Here is a 16,497-nt window from a genome sequence, read left to right on the forward strand (position 1 = left end):
GATTGCCACTGCCATTAGACCGTTGCAAAGTGGGCTCAGGATGTTTGTTATAATCACAGGAATCATCCGTTCGCGCAAAATGTGGAGATGTTTTAAAAAAAAACTTGGAATTAATTTTTTTTTTAAACATAAACTTCTCCCAGTGATAATGATAAAAGTAAATTATGTAATTAGCATTTGCAAATACTATTAGTTCTGGTTGATTTCTGAATGTTTGCTCAGTCTCGGAAACCAAAGGTTCGTTGGCTATTACTATTCTGAAGAATAAACCTTAAAGCTGCAGCATATTAATTTTGAAACAATGCATGCTAATGTTGTCGTTCTAGTGTTAATAGTACATTCCATTGGTGGGAAAACCACTAACATGCTAGCAATAACACACTTACTGGCATACCTTTTGTAATGTTTTCTTTACCATTTATTCCAATTATCCAGGTCTAATTTGACTAAATGAAATACAAGTTTCCCATTAACTCATTTATTTATTAATTGCTCTTGCCCACAACCAATGACAACGTGTGAAATAAGGTGGGTGCGTTATAGGAATGGGTACGGTTCTGATGTCAGAATGCACGGATTACAGCACCAGACTAAACGCATATTTGTAAGTTTGTAAATATAGGATAACGATTAAATTTGCGGTTTAATCTTATGTTACTTGCTAAGAATTGATTTTTTGATAGGTGTATCAGTTTTTTTTAAAAATCTAATGAAATATACTGCAGCACGTGAAGTATCAAATTCAGCTTGACATCCTTGTGCACACACATAAAAATGAACTATTCAGAACCTGTGTAAATATAAATGTGTATTTCTTTCTTATTGTTTATATCTAGATGAGTGGAATAAGTTCAATGAAATGTCACTGTAATAGCATTTGTATTGTAAATACTGAAAAACAAAAAGTGGCATTTAGCTTGGATAGTGCCCCACTATGTACTACTCTGCAGATTCACTGTAAATATTGGTTCTTGCTTTCCAATTGGGACATGTCAAATCCAAACTAATCAAACAGTTGCATTTTTCAGATCCCATGGTGACAGCTTCATTTATTAATGCAGGGAGAATGCTAATTATGTACAGACCCCTGACACCAAAGTTCATGCGGTGGGGAACGCTGGTCTCCATCTCCCTGCAGATACAAGTCATTGGTTCTGATTCGCCACTTTGATCGCTGTGGCATATTCTAATCAGTTTTCCAGCAAATTGAGGCATAAATTCGCCACTGGAAGATCAGGGCACACAATGATCTAACTTATGACGCTGTTCACCAATATCGCCATTGCAGGAAATTCCGGGTCACTATTTGGGAGTCCTCGTGCTTCATATTTTTATAGCTATAGTAGATTATGTAAATATAGGGGGAGAGGGGGATGGGGGAGGGAGTAAAATAAAACTATGAAGCAAAGCATTAACACCGCTTTTTTTCCCAACCATTCCTAAATTGCTGACCTCTTTGGCTTGGGGACTGCATGATCGCATGTACCACATTTCGTAAGCAGATCAGCTTCTGCTGTGGACTAGTGCATCGGTTCAGCTGACTCAACTCCCGTTTGGCACGAGGTATATTAATACTGAAATATTAAACAAATAGTCATCAGCTTAGAGCATTGTTTCTTACATTATTTCCACTACACTATTGTAATATTTTATTGGGTTGAAAATAGAGGAATAATATGACGGTCAATGGTACTACAGTACTTTTTAAAAACTATTAGACTCCAGTTTTGGTTCACATTCACACCATAACCACTTAGCAGGCGAGTCGGCCATCAAGCCCATTCCTGCAAGTCAGAAAAGTTATGAAACATTCTTTGTTGCACTATTTCATGTAACTAAAGGCTACCAGCATTTTCATACAAAATTAATTTCACTGAAAGGCTGTTCTGCATCTTACACAGACATTGAAGAACAAGGAAAAACAAGTTTTCTATAGGTGATTGAATTCACCATTTTCTACTGAAATCACACACTATTAATAACTAATGCATTATTTTAAACTGTTGCTAAAATGGTGGACAGAGGAATTTCATATGAACACATTAATAATAATAAATTAATATTTGTATCATACCACTTCAAGAGCTAGAGTTAATCAATCAGAGAAGAGTTACTCTTTTACTAGCAGAGATGACAGACAATGTATTTCCAATAGCCCCTTATTCAAAAGTTATTATTCCTTTCAAATTGCAACGTGTCCCAATTATTTCACTATTAACATTTGGGTAGTATGTGGTCACACTTCACAATTGTAATGCCTTATACACCTTAACAAATGCCCCATTCATCTGTTGTGTTATTAATGGGCCGGAATTTGCTGGAGCAGGGCATCTCACAACATGCCTGGTTAGTTAGACTTTTTCCTGCACCCTTCAGCTCAAATTCTTTTTGCTCTGTAAGTTACTGGAGAGCTGATAATGGTGCAGCAAGGGCCACAGGGCATCTGGGACCTTGGTAAATGACAGAACCAACAGTGTATCTTCTTCACTAATGAGGTTAAAGGATTGAGAAATAAAATGGAGGAAGGACTGAGAAGAAGGAGGGTGAATTAGAATGGGTGAATTCAATGTCAAATCAGGTACAGAAAGAGAAATAAAGAGGGGGAAAGAAAAATTGGATTAAGAGGAGAGAGGGGGAAAAAGGACAAAGAAAAAAACATTTTAAAATTTGACATTTTTAAAATCTCCAACAACTAACTACCTGAAGGAATGAGACTCCATACTTAATTGTTCACTTTCTGGGCCAAAGAGCAGCCTTTTAACAATGTGATAATTGTTAATGACTGGCAGCCATTAACAATTATCACATCGTTAAAAGGGTACATACCCATTAATTACTAGACTTAACTTTGTGGCGAATTTAATGGGCAATTGGGGGCATGGGACTAACTGGATTGCACTTGAAAGAGCCGGCACAGGCTCGATGGACCGAATGGCTTCGTTATGTGCTGTAATGATTCTATGATTAATGTGCAAATGCAGCAACTTCATGAAACTCACAGGGTGAGATGCCATTTTCGCAAAGCTAACAGCGAAGCGGCGCAAATTGTCCAGCAACTTGTGGGGATTCACAATTCAAGATGTTTGTCTTCCTCGCCACAAGTTGCTGGCCGATTTGGACATTAATAGTGGCATGTATCATTCACACACCATCATTTTTTCAGAAAATTCCGTTGTCGCTCATGAACACTTTCTGTAGCTTTCCTAACGCAAGTAAAATAATGAAAGAAGGGCCTTGGAGTCATCTAACTCTTTTCAACAAAGATCCATTTTCTCAATATATATTCCAGAAATATAATTACCTGTCAAATAAGGAAATTTTCACAAGTCAACTAATTTCACAATTTGCTATTGCTTACAAATATCATGAAATTTAACAATGACCATTGCCCAACTGAGAGCATTTATGGGAACAGGGTGATTCCTTTCCTTCCCTTCCCTTCATATCTACAAAACAACAGCACTGACAACAACTATGGAAATATCTGTTGTCTGTCTTGATCTCGTCACACAGGATAGTGTAGATTGAGGGAAGGCATCTGTAAATACCAAATTTCCTTTGACTATTTCAAAATACACTATAGTAAATGTTTACAGATTAAGGTAAATGTTACATAAATGTGGAAATCTGCAGAATCAGAATTCATTACTTCCATGGAAATGAAAATTTGTAATTATTTTGGGTACAAAAATACTCCTATTGTCCTTGAAAAGGATTAATATTGAAATATTGTGTGCACATATGTACTTTTGTTTTGATGATATTGTAACTAGAAATACTTGTAACATGCAATTGTTGTTAAGTACATCTTGGTCATGGAAATATAAAAGATTCTATTGGCTAGCTCAGAATTCCTCCTTTTTCTCCTGTGGTTTCCTTGTACCATAAGGATGGGTGACCTTCTCCGAAACCTCTACCAATACCACTCTTAAAAATCACAAGCTTTCGGAGATTATCCCCTTCGTCAGGTGAATGAGTGGAAGGTTCTCAAATCGCATATCTTATATTAGGCTGGGACAGCATCACACCAATCAAAAGGTGTCGTCGTTGTTCAAACAGGCCAGTCACGGAGAACAGCACGTCCCAGTACACTGGATATACATTGTGTCAATTACACAAACAGAAAGAAAAAAAGAGACCCAAATGGCATTTGGGTCTCTTTCTGCCTGTCTGTGTAATTGACACAATGTATATCCAGTGTACTGGGACGTGCTGTTCTCCGTGACTGGCCTGTTTGAACAACGACGACACCTTTTGATTGGTGTGATGCTGTCCCAGCCTAATATAAGATATGCGATTTGAGAACCTTCCACTCATCCACCTGACGAAGGGGATAATCTCCGAAAGCTTGTGATTTTAAAATAAAATTGTTGGACTATAACCTGGTGTTGTAAGATTCCTTACATTTGTCCACCCCAGTCCATCATTGGCATCTCCACATCATGACTCTTAAAAATCAGCTGATGTCTTTGGTGACTGACCCCACCTCGTAGCAGCACATCACAAATCAAAAACTCAGTGCGGGAGGACTATGCATATAAACTTGCATTCCATTATTAAATCAGAGCTCCCATTCACTACACATTGACAAGTTTACTTTTATTGAAATTACAAGGCCCACATCTGCCCAAGCTCATTACACTCAAGACCTATTCAGCTGGCACAAACGAGGGGCCTTCACCAGCTTCAGCCACATTCAAAGTGGGGTCTCAAAGGTGAAAGGACACCTCTACAACAAAAATAACATATGTAATAGTTGCTGAGAAAATTATTTACAACTATTAATAGTGAGTTTCTGTTTTCAGGCAGCAGTCACATTTGTACCGAGAGCTGAATATTCAAGTAAAGCAAGTAACAAGGTTAATTAGATGTAGCACAAATGTTGTTTGTCAGTAGCACCCTTAATAATACCCACAGAAGATCGATAGATAGAGCTATAGAGAGAAGAAGAGCGAGATTAGGATTTCACCTGAATTGAGACTGGATTCCTAAATCTTTTAGCTGAAGATCTTGTAAACCTCGGGTGGTTTTATTAAAAGCAGCATCCTGCAAATAACCAGGCAGCACAAACTGGTAAGGAGTGGTAACATTCTTAACACTGAAGTACAGTTAATGCAAACATTTTCTTATCTTAAAAAAATTGCTGGTCAGAGTTTAAAATGTCAATGCACTTTTGCCTTAAGCATTTGTTGAAAGTAAGGAAAATTTAACAATTACATGAGATCAAAAGTTTTTTTTTAAATATTGGATCCAAATAAAAATCATACCAACTTTATCAAGTTGTTCCACATGTAAAATTGCAATAGCGTCAAAAAGAAAGACAAAGTGAGTAGGTCATACCTGACTGGCCTCTATAGTTCCCACACTCTTAAAGATCTGATCATGGATACCATGAAGTACATACATCTGCAGGGTTAATTATAACACAAATAATAGTCTCAGCATTCTACTAACTATTACCAAATTATGAAAAGCGATTCTAAAGATGAAATTAGAAGAACTTGTTTACATACTTCAACAGCTTGTTTCAGTAATGCCATTTGCACCTCCTGCTTGACCAAGATTTTCTAAATGCAGGTCATTTCCCCAAAGAAGAAAAATACATTTGTCAGTTACTGATGAACAGTTTAAACCACATGTGCAATTTTTAACTTTTCCCAATAAAATCTTAAAATCTGCAGGGTTGTGGAAGGGCGAGGGGAAAGAATAATAACTTACCAATCGTGAGTCTCTCAGAAGATACTGAAGGCATTTTGTATAGAGTGCATTTACTTCATCCTGTTTTTTAAAGATATAATAAATCCATTACACAAGTTTTTAAATTAACTTGACAGTCCAGTTTACAAAGACCATGTTGATGCGAGCGGTTTTAAGTAACAGTAGATAACTAGTAGAAATGCACTGGGGAGTTGAACACATGCAGGTTCAGTTCAATACTTCAGATCAGACTGCTACTTAATTTGCAAGTAATATTACTCTGTGCCTGTACCATTCAAAACATCTTTCAACTTCTATTTGAGACGCTACAATGCTTTTATGTTAATTTTCAGCTTTCAGAAATTGTTGCCCTAGCTCAAACATTAGCAGAAAACTCTCCATTGTCACTTACACACTGAAGGGGGAAGGCTGGCTGCAACCCAGTTGATTTATATATTTAAGTATTTTGGGAGGTTATCCCCACTGTTTTGTACAGCATTTGGCTAAGTCATAATGCTGCATTTTCAAACACTGATCAAATTATTGTGTGCAATTTCCTTGTAATGAACTACAGATTATTTACTATAAAATCTACAGTAATATCACAGAAATTTTAACACCCTTTCTTTGCCATCATATCTCGCTTGTGATTTAAATCAAAAACCTGGTTGGATTTTTTTTTAAAAAGCAGCTTTTTTTTTGCAAAAATTGAGATCACAGGCGAGTACACCAATTTTAAAATCTATCCTTATATCACCATTACCACCAAGGAGACAGACATTTAATCCACCAATACACATACTTTTTTTAAAAAACTGAAAAAAAGACGCAACATTGAATTCAACACACAGTTTCCAGATACAGGATGAAAAACAAGGCAAACAAAATAAAAGAGATTGAATTACAAGTGATAACAGAATGGAGTGATTGAAGGGCGTAACCTAATCTAAGATTTGGATGACACGCTTGAACGACTCTCGCTGTGCTCCCATGATCCAAGTTATTTGAACCCCTTAATTACATTACAGTTATGTAGACATCCATTACTTTTTTTTTTAAAAAAGAATCTGGCATTCAGACACAGATTGAAAAATTGCTGCCAATTTTGAAAAGAACGGTCAAGCTCCCAGAGAGGATCATGGAGGACATAGGGTACAAAAGACAATACAGGCAGACATATAAAAGCAAGTTTCTCTCAGTTCTACCAAACCACGGGATCCCCACCCTAGGGCGGGTGGGGGGGTGGGGGGTAAGGAAATGGAAGTCCTGGGTTTGCAAGTTTTTAAGATATTGCTGTAAATATTGAATTCACTATTTTGGTGATTAGGTCCTAGACATCTGTATGTGGGGCTTGTTTCCATGTCTGTGTCACAGCTGCCATTAATTAGAATCTTTACACTTTCTAACCATCAAACAAATAGCTGACAATTAACAATGCCTTTCTGATTGCCTGAAAAGCTTTTAAAATTCATTTTTTTTAAATTTTGAGACAAAAAAAAAGAGCTCAAATTGGGATGAGGAAAGATACTGTCACTCTACCTCTTTCTCGATCAGTCTCTCAGCTTAAATGCTTGCTGAAGTAAAATAGATGAATACCTTTAATAAAACGTTTAGTTGAAAACCTACTCAAATGTGTCATCCAGTTTGTATTCAAATAATTTTCAAAAACACAAACTAAAACTATTAAGGATAGACATAACTGGACTAGTCCACTGAAAAAAAGATAATTTATAATGCAAATATAAACAAAAGCTACAACTATGTGTAATCAGTACAGTATCAAATTTAAAGTGGATCTGTTTTCTCTCAGTCACACAGAAACAAACCTACATCAAGATACAGAAAACCTGTTTTAAAAATTCTCAAATTTGTCCTTTAGCTTTTCTTCAAAGTTTTTTAAAACAGATCCTATTAAGAAGCAAACAGAAACACTTCCAATTGGGTTGACTACATGTTACTGATGCATCCTGGGAAATTGTACACACTGAACGTGCTGAGCCTGAAGAATCTAGCTTTAAACTATCCGAATCACAGTCTGGGCAAAAATGTCATCTCCAAGTCTAGGCTCTTATCTTGCTTTTGATTCATACATTCCCATTCTTCAGTTCTGATTTGTTGCTCTTTTGCTTTGAATCAATCAAGTGTGACAGCTGAATGTCAACACGTCCTAAATGTTGATGTATGAAGCACGATAGTTGTAAATGCGAATGCATACAGGAAGTATGTTTTATGGGCAAGACTTTGAATTTATTACCAGTAGATCTTCTGTGGCATTGCCCATGGAAAGTTAGACGATATATCAATAACAGGAAGAGTATAATGGAGAATGATTTATTATGGTGCTAGATAGAAATTGTATTGAAATTAACAAATAATTGGAAATGGGGATAAAATTGTGCATTAGGTTTTTAAAATTATTCTGGAGGTTTAAGAAGAGATATACAAATTAAAATAAATTAACATGAAATATATAAACCTGCATAATAAAATGTATTTATGTAACATAGATAGAATATATAAAAAAGTAGAATAATTTGATATAATGCAAGTATTGAACATAATGTGCAGCATATCAAATATTGCTGGGCGTGCAATTTCCTTGTAATGAACTACAGATTATTTACTATAAAATCTACAGTAATATCACAGAAATTTGAACACCCTTTCTTTGCCATCATATCTTACTAGTGATTTACATCAAAAACCCAGTTGGATTTTTTTTTTAAAAAAGCTCTTTTGCAAAAATTGAGATCACAGGCGAGAACACCAATTTTAAAATCTATCCTTATATCACCATTACCACCAAGGAAAGAGACATTTAATCCACCAATACACATACGTTTTTAAAAATTGAAAAAGGGGCAACATTAAATTTAACACACAGCTTCCAGATACAGGATGAAAAACAAGGCAAACAAAATAACTAGATTGTGAGTATTGAACATAATGTGCAGCATGTGAAATAATTAATTTTTTTAAATCTGCACATTGGTTGCTTTTTTCCTTGAAAACTGACCAACATCTCAGAGTATTAGAATGTCAACAGTTAGCGGTCATGATTCCCTAGATAAGCTTTCCCATTTTAATCTGAGCAATGAAGTGTCATGGGATGCTATTACTCCATCATGTGGTGCTATATTATCTCTCCCCCCTCAAATCAATCAAAATGCTTTCTGAAAAAAGATCAGCTGCTATTTTTCCCTGAGTAATGGAAATTTCTAATGTTCATCAGATTTTGAACAAAATAAAAAAGTTCATACAAATACATATTTCACAGTAACAAGATTAAAAGACAATTCCTTGGATAAATATAATGACTTTAATAAAGTTTTTATTTGAAGGCAGCAACCTCTCCCAAATACCTATTAGCTAAATGCGGATTGTACAATCTGAACAAGTGCAGTGAACCTAATTTCCACGGATGCATCAGTATTTTCAGTCAGCTGAATTGGGGGAATATTTTTCTTGGGCTTCTAGCAGTTTCTGCACAGTTGTTCCTTTAAAATTATTACATTTCAAAACATAGATAGATTAGATAGATATAAAAAGAGAGAAAAGAAAGGAGAATAAAGAATATGCAATGGTAAACAAAGATAGGAAGTGACAGAGTGCGACAAAACTCACACCTAGCTTAGCAGAAAATGGAGAAGTCAAATGGCATCTCACATGTACATAGCTACAACATTTTCCCCTGATGAACCTTATGATCTTCCTACAGCAGCACAGTCCAGCCCAATGCAAGAAAGAAAGAGAAATATTTCCTTCACCCCTCAAACTATCCTTTATAGTGCACCTGCAAAATAAACCTTACCAATCTCACAATAGGAAATGCAACACAAATACACAAAAGTTACTAACTATATGATGCCGTAGGCTTTTCATTTCGAGCTCTTTAAAGGAGGTTCGGAAAGCCCCAATGTACTTATCAACTTTGAATAACTGTCGACCCAAAAACTCTTTAGCATCCTCGAAGTTTTTCAGGCAGTAAGAATCTACAGGAGGAGAAGGATTTTCATCTGGAAAAAAGATAGTTAGCACAGTAGTATCCATGTAAAATGCACCAAATATACAATATCATGCATTAATTGAACTTTGATTTAGTACTATAGTCGCTGTAGCTATATAACAGCATAGACTTCTCACTACAGAAACAAAGAGGCAAAAATCAAGAAATAACATGTCTGTTGCAAAGATACATTGACACAACAAATACCTTCCAGTGCCACAGAATTCTCCAGCTGTGAGAGCAGAACAATTGGCCTGCTAAGTGATATCCCAAGATGATTTGTCCATATTCAGGATGATAGGGGTAAGCCTGTACCTATACCACATCCAACTCCCCACCCTTTCATAGGAGACACTCTCCTCCTCCAACCTTCCCAGCTCATCTTGGTACTTTTACAGCCTCCCACCTTAAATTTAACCTGGTATTCTCGTCCCCCTCCAACATAGTTCAAGCTGGCACTTCGCCACTCAAGTTGGCACTATTCTTCCTCCTCATTCCCCCTGCTCCCAAGCTGGCACTCTTCTTCCCCCCACTAATGCTGGCAGTCTCTTTCCTTCCATACCCCAAATCACTGCTTCCAGATCTGCCCCCTTCATGGTCATCCATTCTCCCCTTGCCATTCCCCTTCACTGCAATCAATTTAGCCTTTCCTTCTCTCCCACATTACCATCCATTTTCATCATACTCTTTCCTTACATCAACTTCCTCCCTTTACCCCACTCCTATCTGAGTTCTGCCACCAATAGAAGAGATGCCATATTGTGGGCAGGAACTCCTGTTTTCCAGAGAATTCTCACCTACAGTATGCAGTGGCTAGAATCCCTTCCACTAGTAGCAGAACTCAGGTAGGAGTGGCACTTAGGGGACAAGTGCCTGGTCCATGCTGATTTTTTTGGCAAACACAGACATGCTAACCACTAAAATGCTGGCAGTTGTTATGTATGGTAGTGCTGTTATCAGTGCTCCAACATACAACGCCTTGCCAAATACTTGAAGGGTATGCCCCGATGCTAGCAAAGATTCTGTATTATAGCTCAGCACAAGATAGTACTGCTGGTCTCAGACCCACAAATTTAGCAATGGATTAGGGACATTGGGAGTGTGACTAGTTCAATGGACCAGTGAATACATTCCAAGCCATGTTTATTGTATTGCACCATCACATGCAGGAAGCTTCCACGTTTACAAACAGTGTCCCTGATGTAAAAAGTGTTTTTCAGCTGCTAGTTCTGTATCTAAAGCTTCTATATATTATTCTAATGTCATATTCCGACAATTTAAGGAAAAGCTCATAATTTAACATTACCTTTAAATAAATGTTGAACTCATCCTTATCTTCCATTTTGAAAAAGTTTCTATCTCCATTTTCTTTCATGGCAACCTGATCACTTTTGGTTTCATGTTGTACTATGACTTTCACCACCGTGTTCCCCCAAGGTGTATTATAAACTCCACAGAACTGAGACCAGTGCTGTTCTATTGGTCAGTCAGGTTGTCTTGCTGCTTGCGACCAACCAACCCCAAGAACAGGAAGAACTTTCACTTCCAGCAAGCAGCATTGATTCGAAGAGAACCACCTTGGGACTACATCACAGAGGTATGCACCCTACAGCTCAGTCTCTAAGCTGCAAATTTCAGAATTTCAGTAATAACATGGTTATTTAAAAGTCCTATTGTGTCCTGCAGGGTTTATGTAGCATTAGCACTGCTGTCAGAACTGCCTAGAAAAGCCAAGCTGTTTTCAATTATGTTGCTTTTTCTTACCATTGCATCTAACATTACAAAAGCAAATGGCCAAGCAAATGCAAGGACAAAGTATGATGTTCAGGGCTGTTATCACTTCAGGAAAGTACTTTGGTTCATTCAACTGAACAGGGCAAAAGCGAGCTTGAGCTGATATTGATATGCAAATCAATTAGCTTTTTTTTCTAAAAGGTGGCAACTACTAAATCAACAGGGAACATGTAATAAATTTATAGTGCAAAGGCAGCATCAGAGGAAGAGGGAAGAGAGAGGCAAGACAAGATACAGCAAGAAAACAAACTACTCAGGTGCTTTAAAGGAATACTCGAATAAGGCATTTCAAACCCCTTGTCCGTGAGTATCAGTTCCAAAAAATACTCCCGTACCAAACTTAAAATAAACTCAAGTTCAAACTTTTAATTATTCACATAGTAGCTTTCCAGAAGCATCGGGGGTCATTTTAACCCCCAAGAATGGGTGGGTTGGGGGGGCGGGTGGGCAGTAGAAATAAATAGTTTGTTTCTCAAGCAGGATCCCATCCTAGCTCCAACGTGCCCATTTCTGGGTTTGACCCAGGCACGTTAGGAAGTGTGCGCGCAACAGACACCCTGAAGTGCCGGCAGGCCGATACTTAAAAAGGGATAATGTACTTCACTGCGACAGTTGAAGCACATAAATTTTTGTGTATTACAAAAGGAAAATGAATTTTACCTTATCTGTTGGGGTGTCCCATTGCTTCTGATTTACGTCAGGTAAAAGCAGACGGGAAGGGCCGGATCCATGAGGTGAGTGCCTTTATTGCACTGCTTGTGGACCAGGAGAAGCAGGAGTGCTTCATCCAGACCCAACAAGCTCACGTGGCCGACAGGACCACTGCGATCAGCCGACCGCACCCCCCCACCCCACCACTCCGATGGTGGACCCCCCCTCCCGCGATGCGGGACCTCCCCAACCCAATCTTCTCCAAGGCCCACCTGATGTTGTCCACTTCCCCAACCTATCCGATTTCTTCCAGTGTCTCATCCTTTGCCATTCTTCTCTTTGCTCCTCTGCTGCTTCTCCTCCTTACTGCTACTTTTTGCAATTTCACACAATAACCTGCCTCACACTTCTCTTCTGAGTCTCCCTTTACTCATTTTTGCTAGTGTCCTCTCTATTTCTGCTGTTTTTCTACCTCTCCCTTCAATCTCTCCTACTAATGTCTCTTTTACAGAGAAACATTCCTCCAATCCCAGCATCCCTTCATCACTTGTACTTTCTCCTTTCCTTCTCTAAAATGATTCCACAATTTCTACTTTATCCCTGAATTACCTTTAATCCCAGCCACCAGTTTTTAACATTTGTAGCATTTCCAATAAAGATCGATACCCCAACAGGTATTGGACTGTTTGACTGCCAAAAAGGTCTGGAACTTCAGGCTCCTGAGCTAAACAGTTTTTTCAGATTTCAGCTCACAGATAGGGACAGTGAAACAAGCTTTAATGTTAGTGTTAAAGCTGCTCGGATATTAGCAATAATGTAATTACAACAAAGATACTTTTTTCTAAATTACACATTGATTTCACCAATCTTTTCTTTTTCTCATGTTTTTTCTGTTTAAACTTTAGACTTGTTATTTTGAACAAATATATTCTATTTTAACTTCTCTGTTTTTCTTTTGAATCATTTAAAAATGATTTACGGCCCATGATCTCTCTCTCCCTCCTCTCCGATTCGCGGCTCCTTTCCCTCCCGACAGGCAGCCAGCCTATCAATCTGGCTGCCTGGCGCATGGGAAACCCAGAAGCACAAATACTTACCTACAGTTCAGTTGCGATCGCAGATTGTGATGCACTCAATTCGCTTCCGGGTTTCCCACACGAGCATCTACCCACCCATTCAATTCCCGGTTCCATGCTAAAATCATGCCCATCATCTCCACAGTTCCAAAATCATCAAAGCCTAAAGAGTAGGAGGAGAAGGGGTGCTGGGTGCCAAGGCTGTACAACAAAATGCTGCTAAGATGGTGGCCATAACTGATAACTCACCAGGTGGTATCTGTCTTATTAAATAAAATTATAACATGAAATCTGAAGAATATTATCTATTAAAATACTACAGGTCGAGCGACTTAAAAGGAGGGCATCAAGAAGATATAAAATTCACGCCTCTCTCTCGCCTGCATTACACAGTCTTTGTCCAAAATTAATTACTACTATTGTATTACAACCCCTTTGCTAAGATTTCATGTCCAATGGTATTTCTTATGAAAAGGTACTGCAACCTTTTTACGCATGCACAATAATAGGTTTGTCATTTCTGACTTTAAGATAGATAAGATTTAGCACCTAAAGAATATAGATTCACATTCCTATTTACTTACCCGGACTGGAACACTTTTCCAATGGTCGGGCAATACATAATATACTGAAACTTTCTTCTTTCTCATTGTAGAAAGTTTCTTCAAAAAGGATTCGTATTGCACACGGTGAGCTAAAACCAACGCCCAGACTAACTAGGTTTCCTCTGATGGTTACTTCCTGGAATTGCAAATTGTTTACAATGGGAGGGGAGGGGAAAAAGGGATGTTTAAACAGTGAATGAAAAGTTAGAAACTTTACGAAGTTATCTACAATATTCATAAACACCGTAAGAATATGTTTATCATAGCTTACAACAATAACAACTTGCATTTGTATAGCGCCTCTAACATAGTAAAACATCCCAAGGAGCTTCACAGGAGTGTTATCAAACAAAATTTGATTCCGAGGCATATAAAGGAGATATGAGGACAAGTGACCAAAAGCTTGGTCTAAGAGGTAGGTTTTAAGGAGCGTCTTAAAAGGAGAGAGAGGTAGAAAGGCAGAGAGAATTGGGAGGGAATGCCAGAGCTTGGGCCTAGGCAGCTGAAGGCACTGCCACCAATAGTGAAGCAATTAAAATCAGGAGTGCGCAAGGGGCAAGATTTGGAGCCGAGCAGAGATCTCGGAGGGTTGTAGGGCTGGAGGAGGTTTCAGAGATAGAAAGGGGCGAGGCCATGGAGGGATTTGAAAACAAGGATGAGAATTTTAAAATCGAGGCGTTCCCGGACTGGGAGCCAATGTAGGTCAGCGAGCGTAGGGGTGATGGGAGAACAGGACTTGGTGCAAGTTAGGAAATGAGCAGCAGAGTTTTGGATAAGCTCAAATTTATGGAGGCCAGCCAGGAGAACACTGGAATAGTCAAGTCCAGAGGTAACATAGGCATGGATGAGGGTTTCAGCAACAGATGAGCTGAGGCAGGGGCGATGTTACGGAGGTGGAAGTAGGCGATCTTGGTGATGGAGCGGATATGTGGTTGGAAGCTCATCTCAGGGTCAAATGGGACGCCACGATTGCAAATGGTCTGGTTCAGCCTCAGATAGTGGCCAGGGAGAGGGATGGAGTCGGTGGCTTGGGAACAGAGTTTGCGATGGGGCCCAAAGACAATGGCTTTGGTCTTCCCAATATTTAGTTTGAGGAAACTTTTGCTCAGATGTCAGGCAAGCAGTGTAACAAATGAGAGACAGTGAAGGGGTCGAGATAGATGGTGGTGAGGTAAGCTGGGTGTCATCAGCATACATGTGGAATCTGACGACGTGTTTTTGGATGATGTCACCAAGGGGTAGCTTGTAAATGAGAAGTAGGAGGGGGCCAAGGATGGATCCTTGGGGAACTCCAGAGGTAACGGTGCAGGAGTGGGAAGAGAAGCCATTGCAGCTGATTCTCTGGCTACGACTGGATAGATAAGAATGGAACCAGGTGACCACACTCCCACCCAACTACACAACGGAGGAGAGGCATTGGAGGAGGATGGTGTGGTCAACCACATAAAAGGCTGCAGACAGATCGAGAAGGATGAGGAGGGAGAGTTTACCATGGTCACAGTCACATAGGATGTCATTTGTGACTCTGATAAGGGCCATCTGTGGCAGGGGCCGAAACCTGATTGGAGGGATTCAAACATGCAGGAAAGATGGGTACAGATTTGGGAGGCGACAACACGTCTAAATCAAAGTTGTAGGTCACAGGGAATTCATTTTTTAATATTATTCTTCAATGAAATTAATATTGATGAATCTTCTGTTACTGCTTGTATACAAGAGAAATAAAGACATTGCAAACAAAAAGTGTATTCCGGATCAAAATATTGAAAGTAAATAAAACAGGATTAAAAAGGGAGTACAGCATATTAAAAGCACTACTTGCCTCTCCATTTAATGTTCGGTAACCACTACTGGTTTCATCCATAGGCTGCAAGATGTAAGACTCAAAGTGGGCAGCAGCAAGGCTGCCTCGTGTCAAACTGCCTTTGCATGGCACCAATACCTAAATTAATAAAATGACGAAAATGTGATCATATTAGGGAAGAAAGCCTTAATAGCTAAAAATAGAAAGATGAGAACGTTTACAGAGCAAATATAGAGAAAAAACTAGGCCATGAATCATTAAAAAAAACCTTCAGTTTTTCTTCAAAATACATATCTTTCACAGTCTATGTACAATATATTAAAATTCTTGCATATCATACACACTTCCTTTATCCAGGAACTAACAATTATTTCCTCCCATCACATCATTCTATCGCCATCACACAGAAAATACTATATGTAACTAAAGCTACTATATAAATTACCTTTGAGTTCTCCCAGTTCCCAATTTGTCTTCCCAAGGCTGGTGGAGCTGTGCTCGGCTCCACCCACCTGAGGCTGAGAGAATAATATTTAAATTTGTAATGTCTCTTCAGCCCTCAACTGGCTCCCCGACTGCCGCGGTGTTTGAAATCCTCACCCTGGTGTTTATCTCCATAGATTTTTTAACCCTTGCCACTAATATTTGTTTGCTATTCACATAACTCAGCCTAACCCACAGACCTAAATAGCTTGAAATGGCTTTTTCTTCCCCCACCAACCAACCCACAGGGTTGGGAAGATGGCCTTTAAGGACCGCTGGTTAGGCTGCTCAATATCTGGAACAACTGAGAAGAGTATGTGTGTTGCAAGCTCCTCCCGTTTGATGACCAATCGATTGGAGTCCGACAACCAGCATTAAGAT

The 16,497-nt window shown here is 38.7% G+C and overlaps 1 protein-coding gene across 1 annotated transcript in view; it reads right to left on the reverse strand.

Annotated features, from left to right (window-relative positions):
* Positions 1-16,497, reverse strand: part of ankrd27 (ankyrin repeat domain 27 (VPS9 domain)) — a 94,127-nt gene that overhangs the window by 56,792 nt on the left and 20,838 nt on the right. The window contains exons 3-10 of the mRNA XM_067997990.1: positions 15,652-15,771; positions 13,809-13,965; positions 9,556-9,713; positions 5,719-5,778; positions 5,514-5,567; positions 5,341-5,406; positions 4,970-5,046; positions 1,453-1,574 (exon numbers count right to left, since the gene is read on the reverse strand). Of these exons, the coding sequence (XP_067854091.1) occupies positions 1,453-1,574; positions 4,970-5,046; positions 5,341-5,406; positions 5,514-5,567; positions 5,719-5,778; positions 9,556-9,713; positions 13,809-13,965; positions 15,652-15,771 (814 nt within the window). The remainder of the gene's footprint in view (positions 1-1,452; positions 1,575-4,969; positions 5,047-5,340; positions 5,407-5,513; positions 5,568-5,718; positions 5,779-9,555; positions 9,714-13,808; positions 13,966-15,651; positions 15,772-16,497) is intronic.

The sequence above is a fragment of the Heptranchias perlo genome, chromosome 16, assembly GCF_035084215.1.
Source record: "Heptranchias perlo isolate sHepPer1 chromosome 16, sHepPer1.hap1, whole genome shotgun sequence".
NCBI classification, from domain to species: domain Eukaryota; kingdom Metazoa; phylum Chordata; class Chondrichthyes; order Hexanchiformes; family Hexanchidae; genus Heptranchias; species Heptranchias perlo.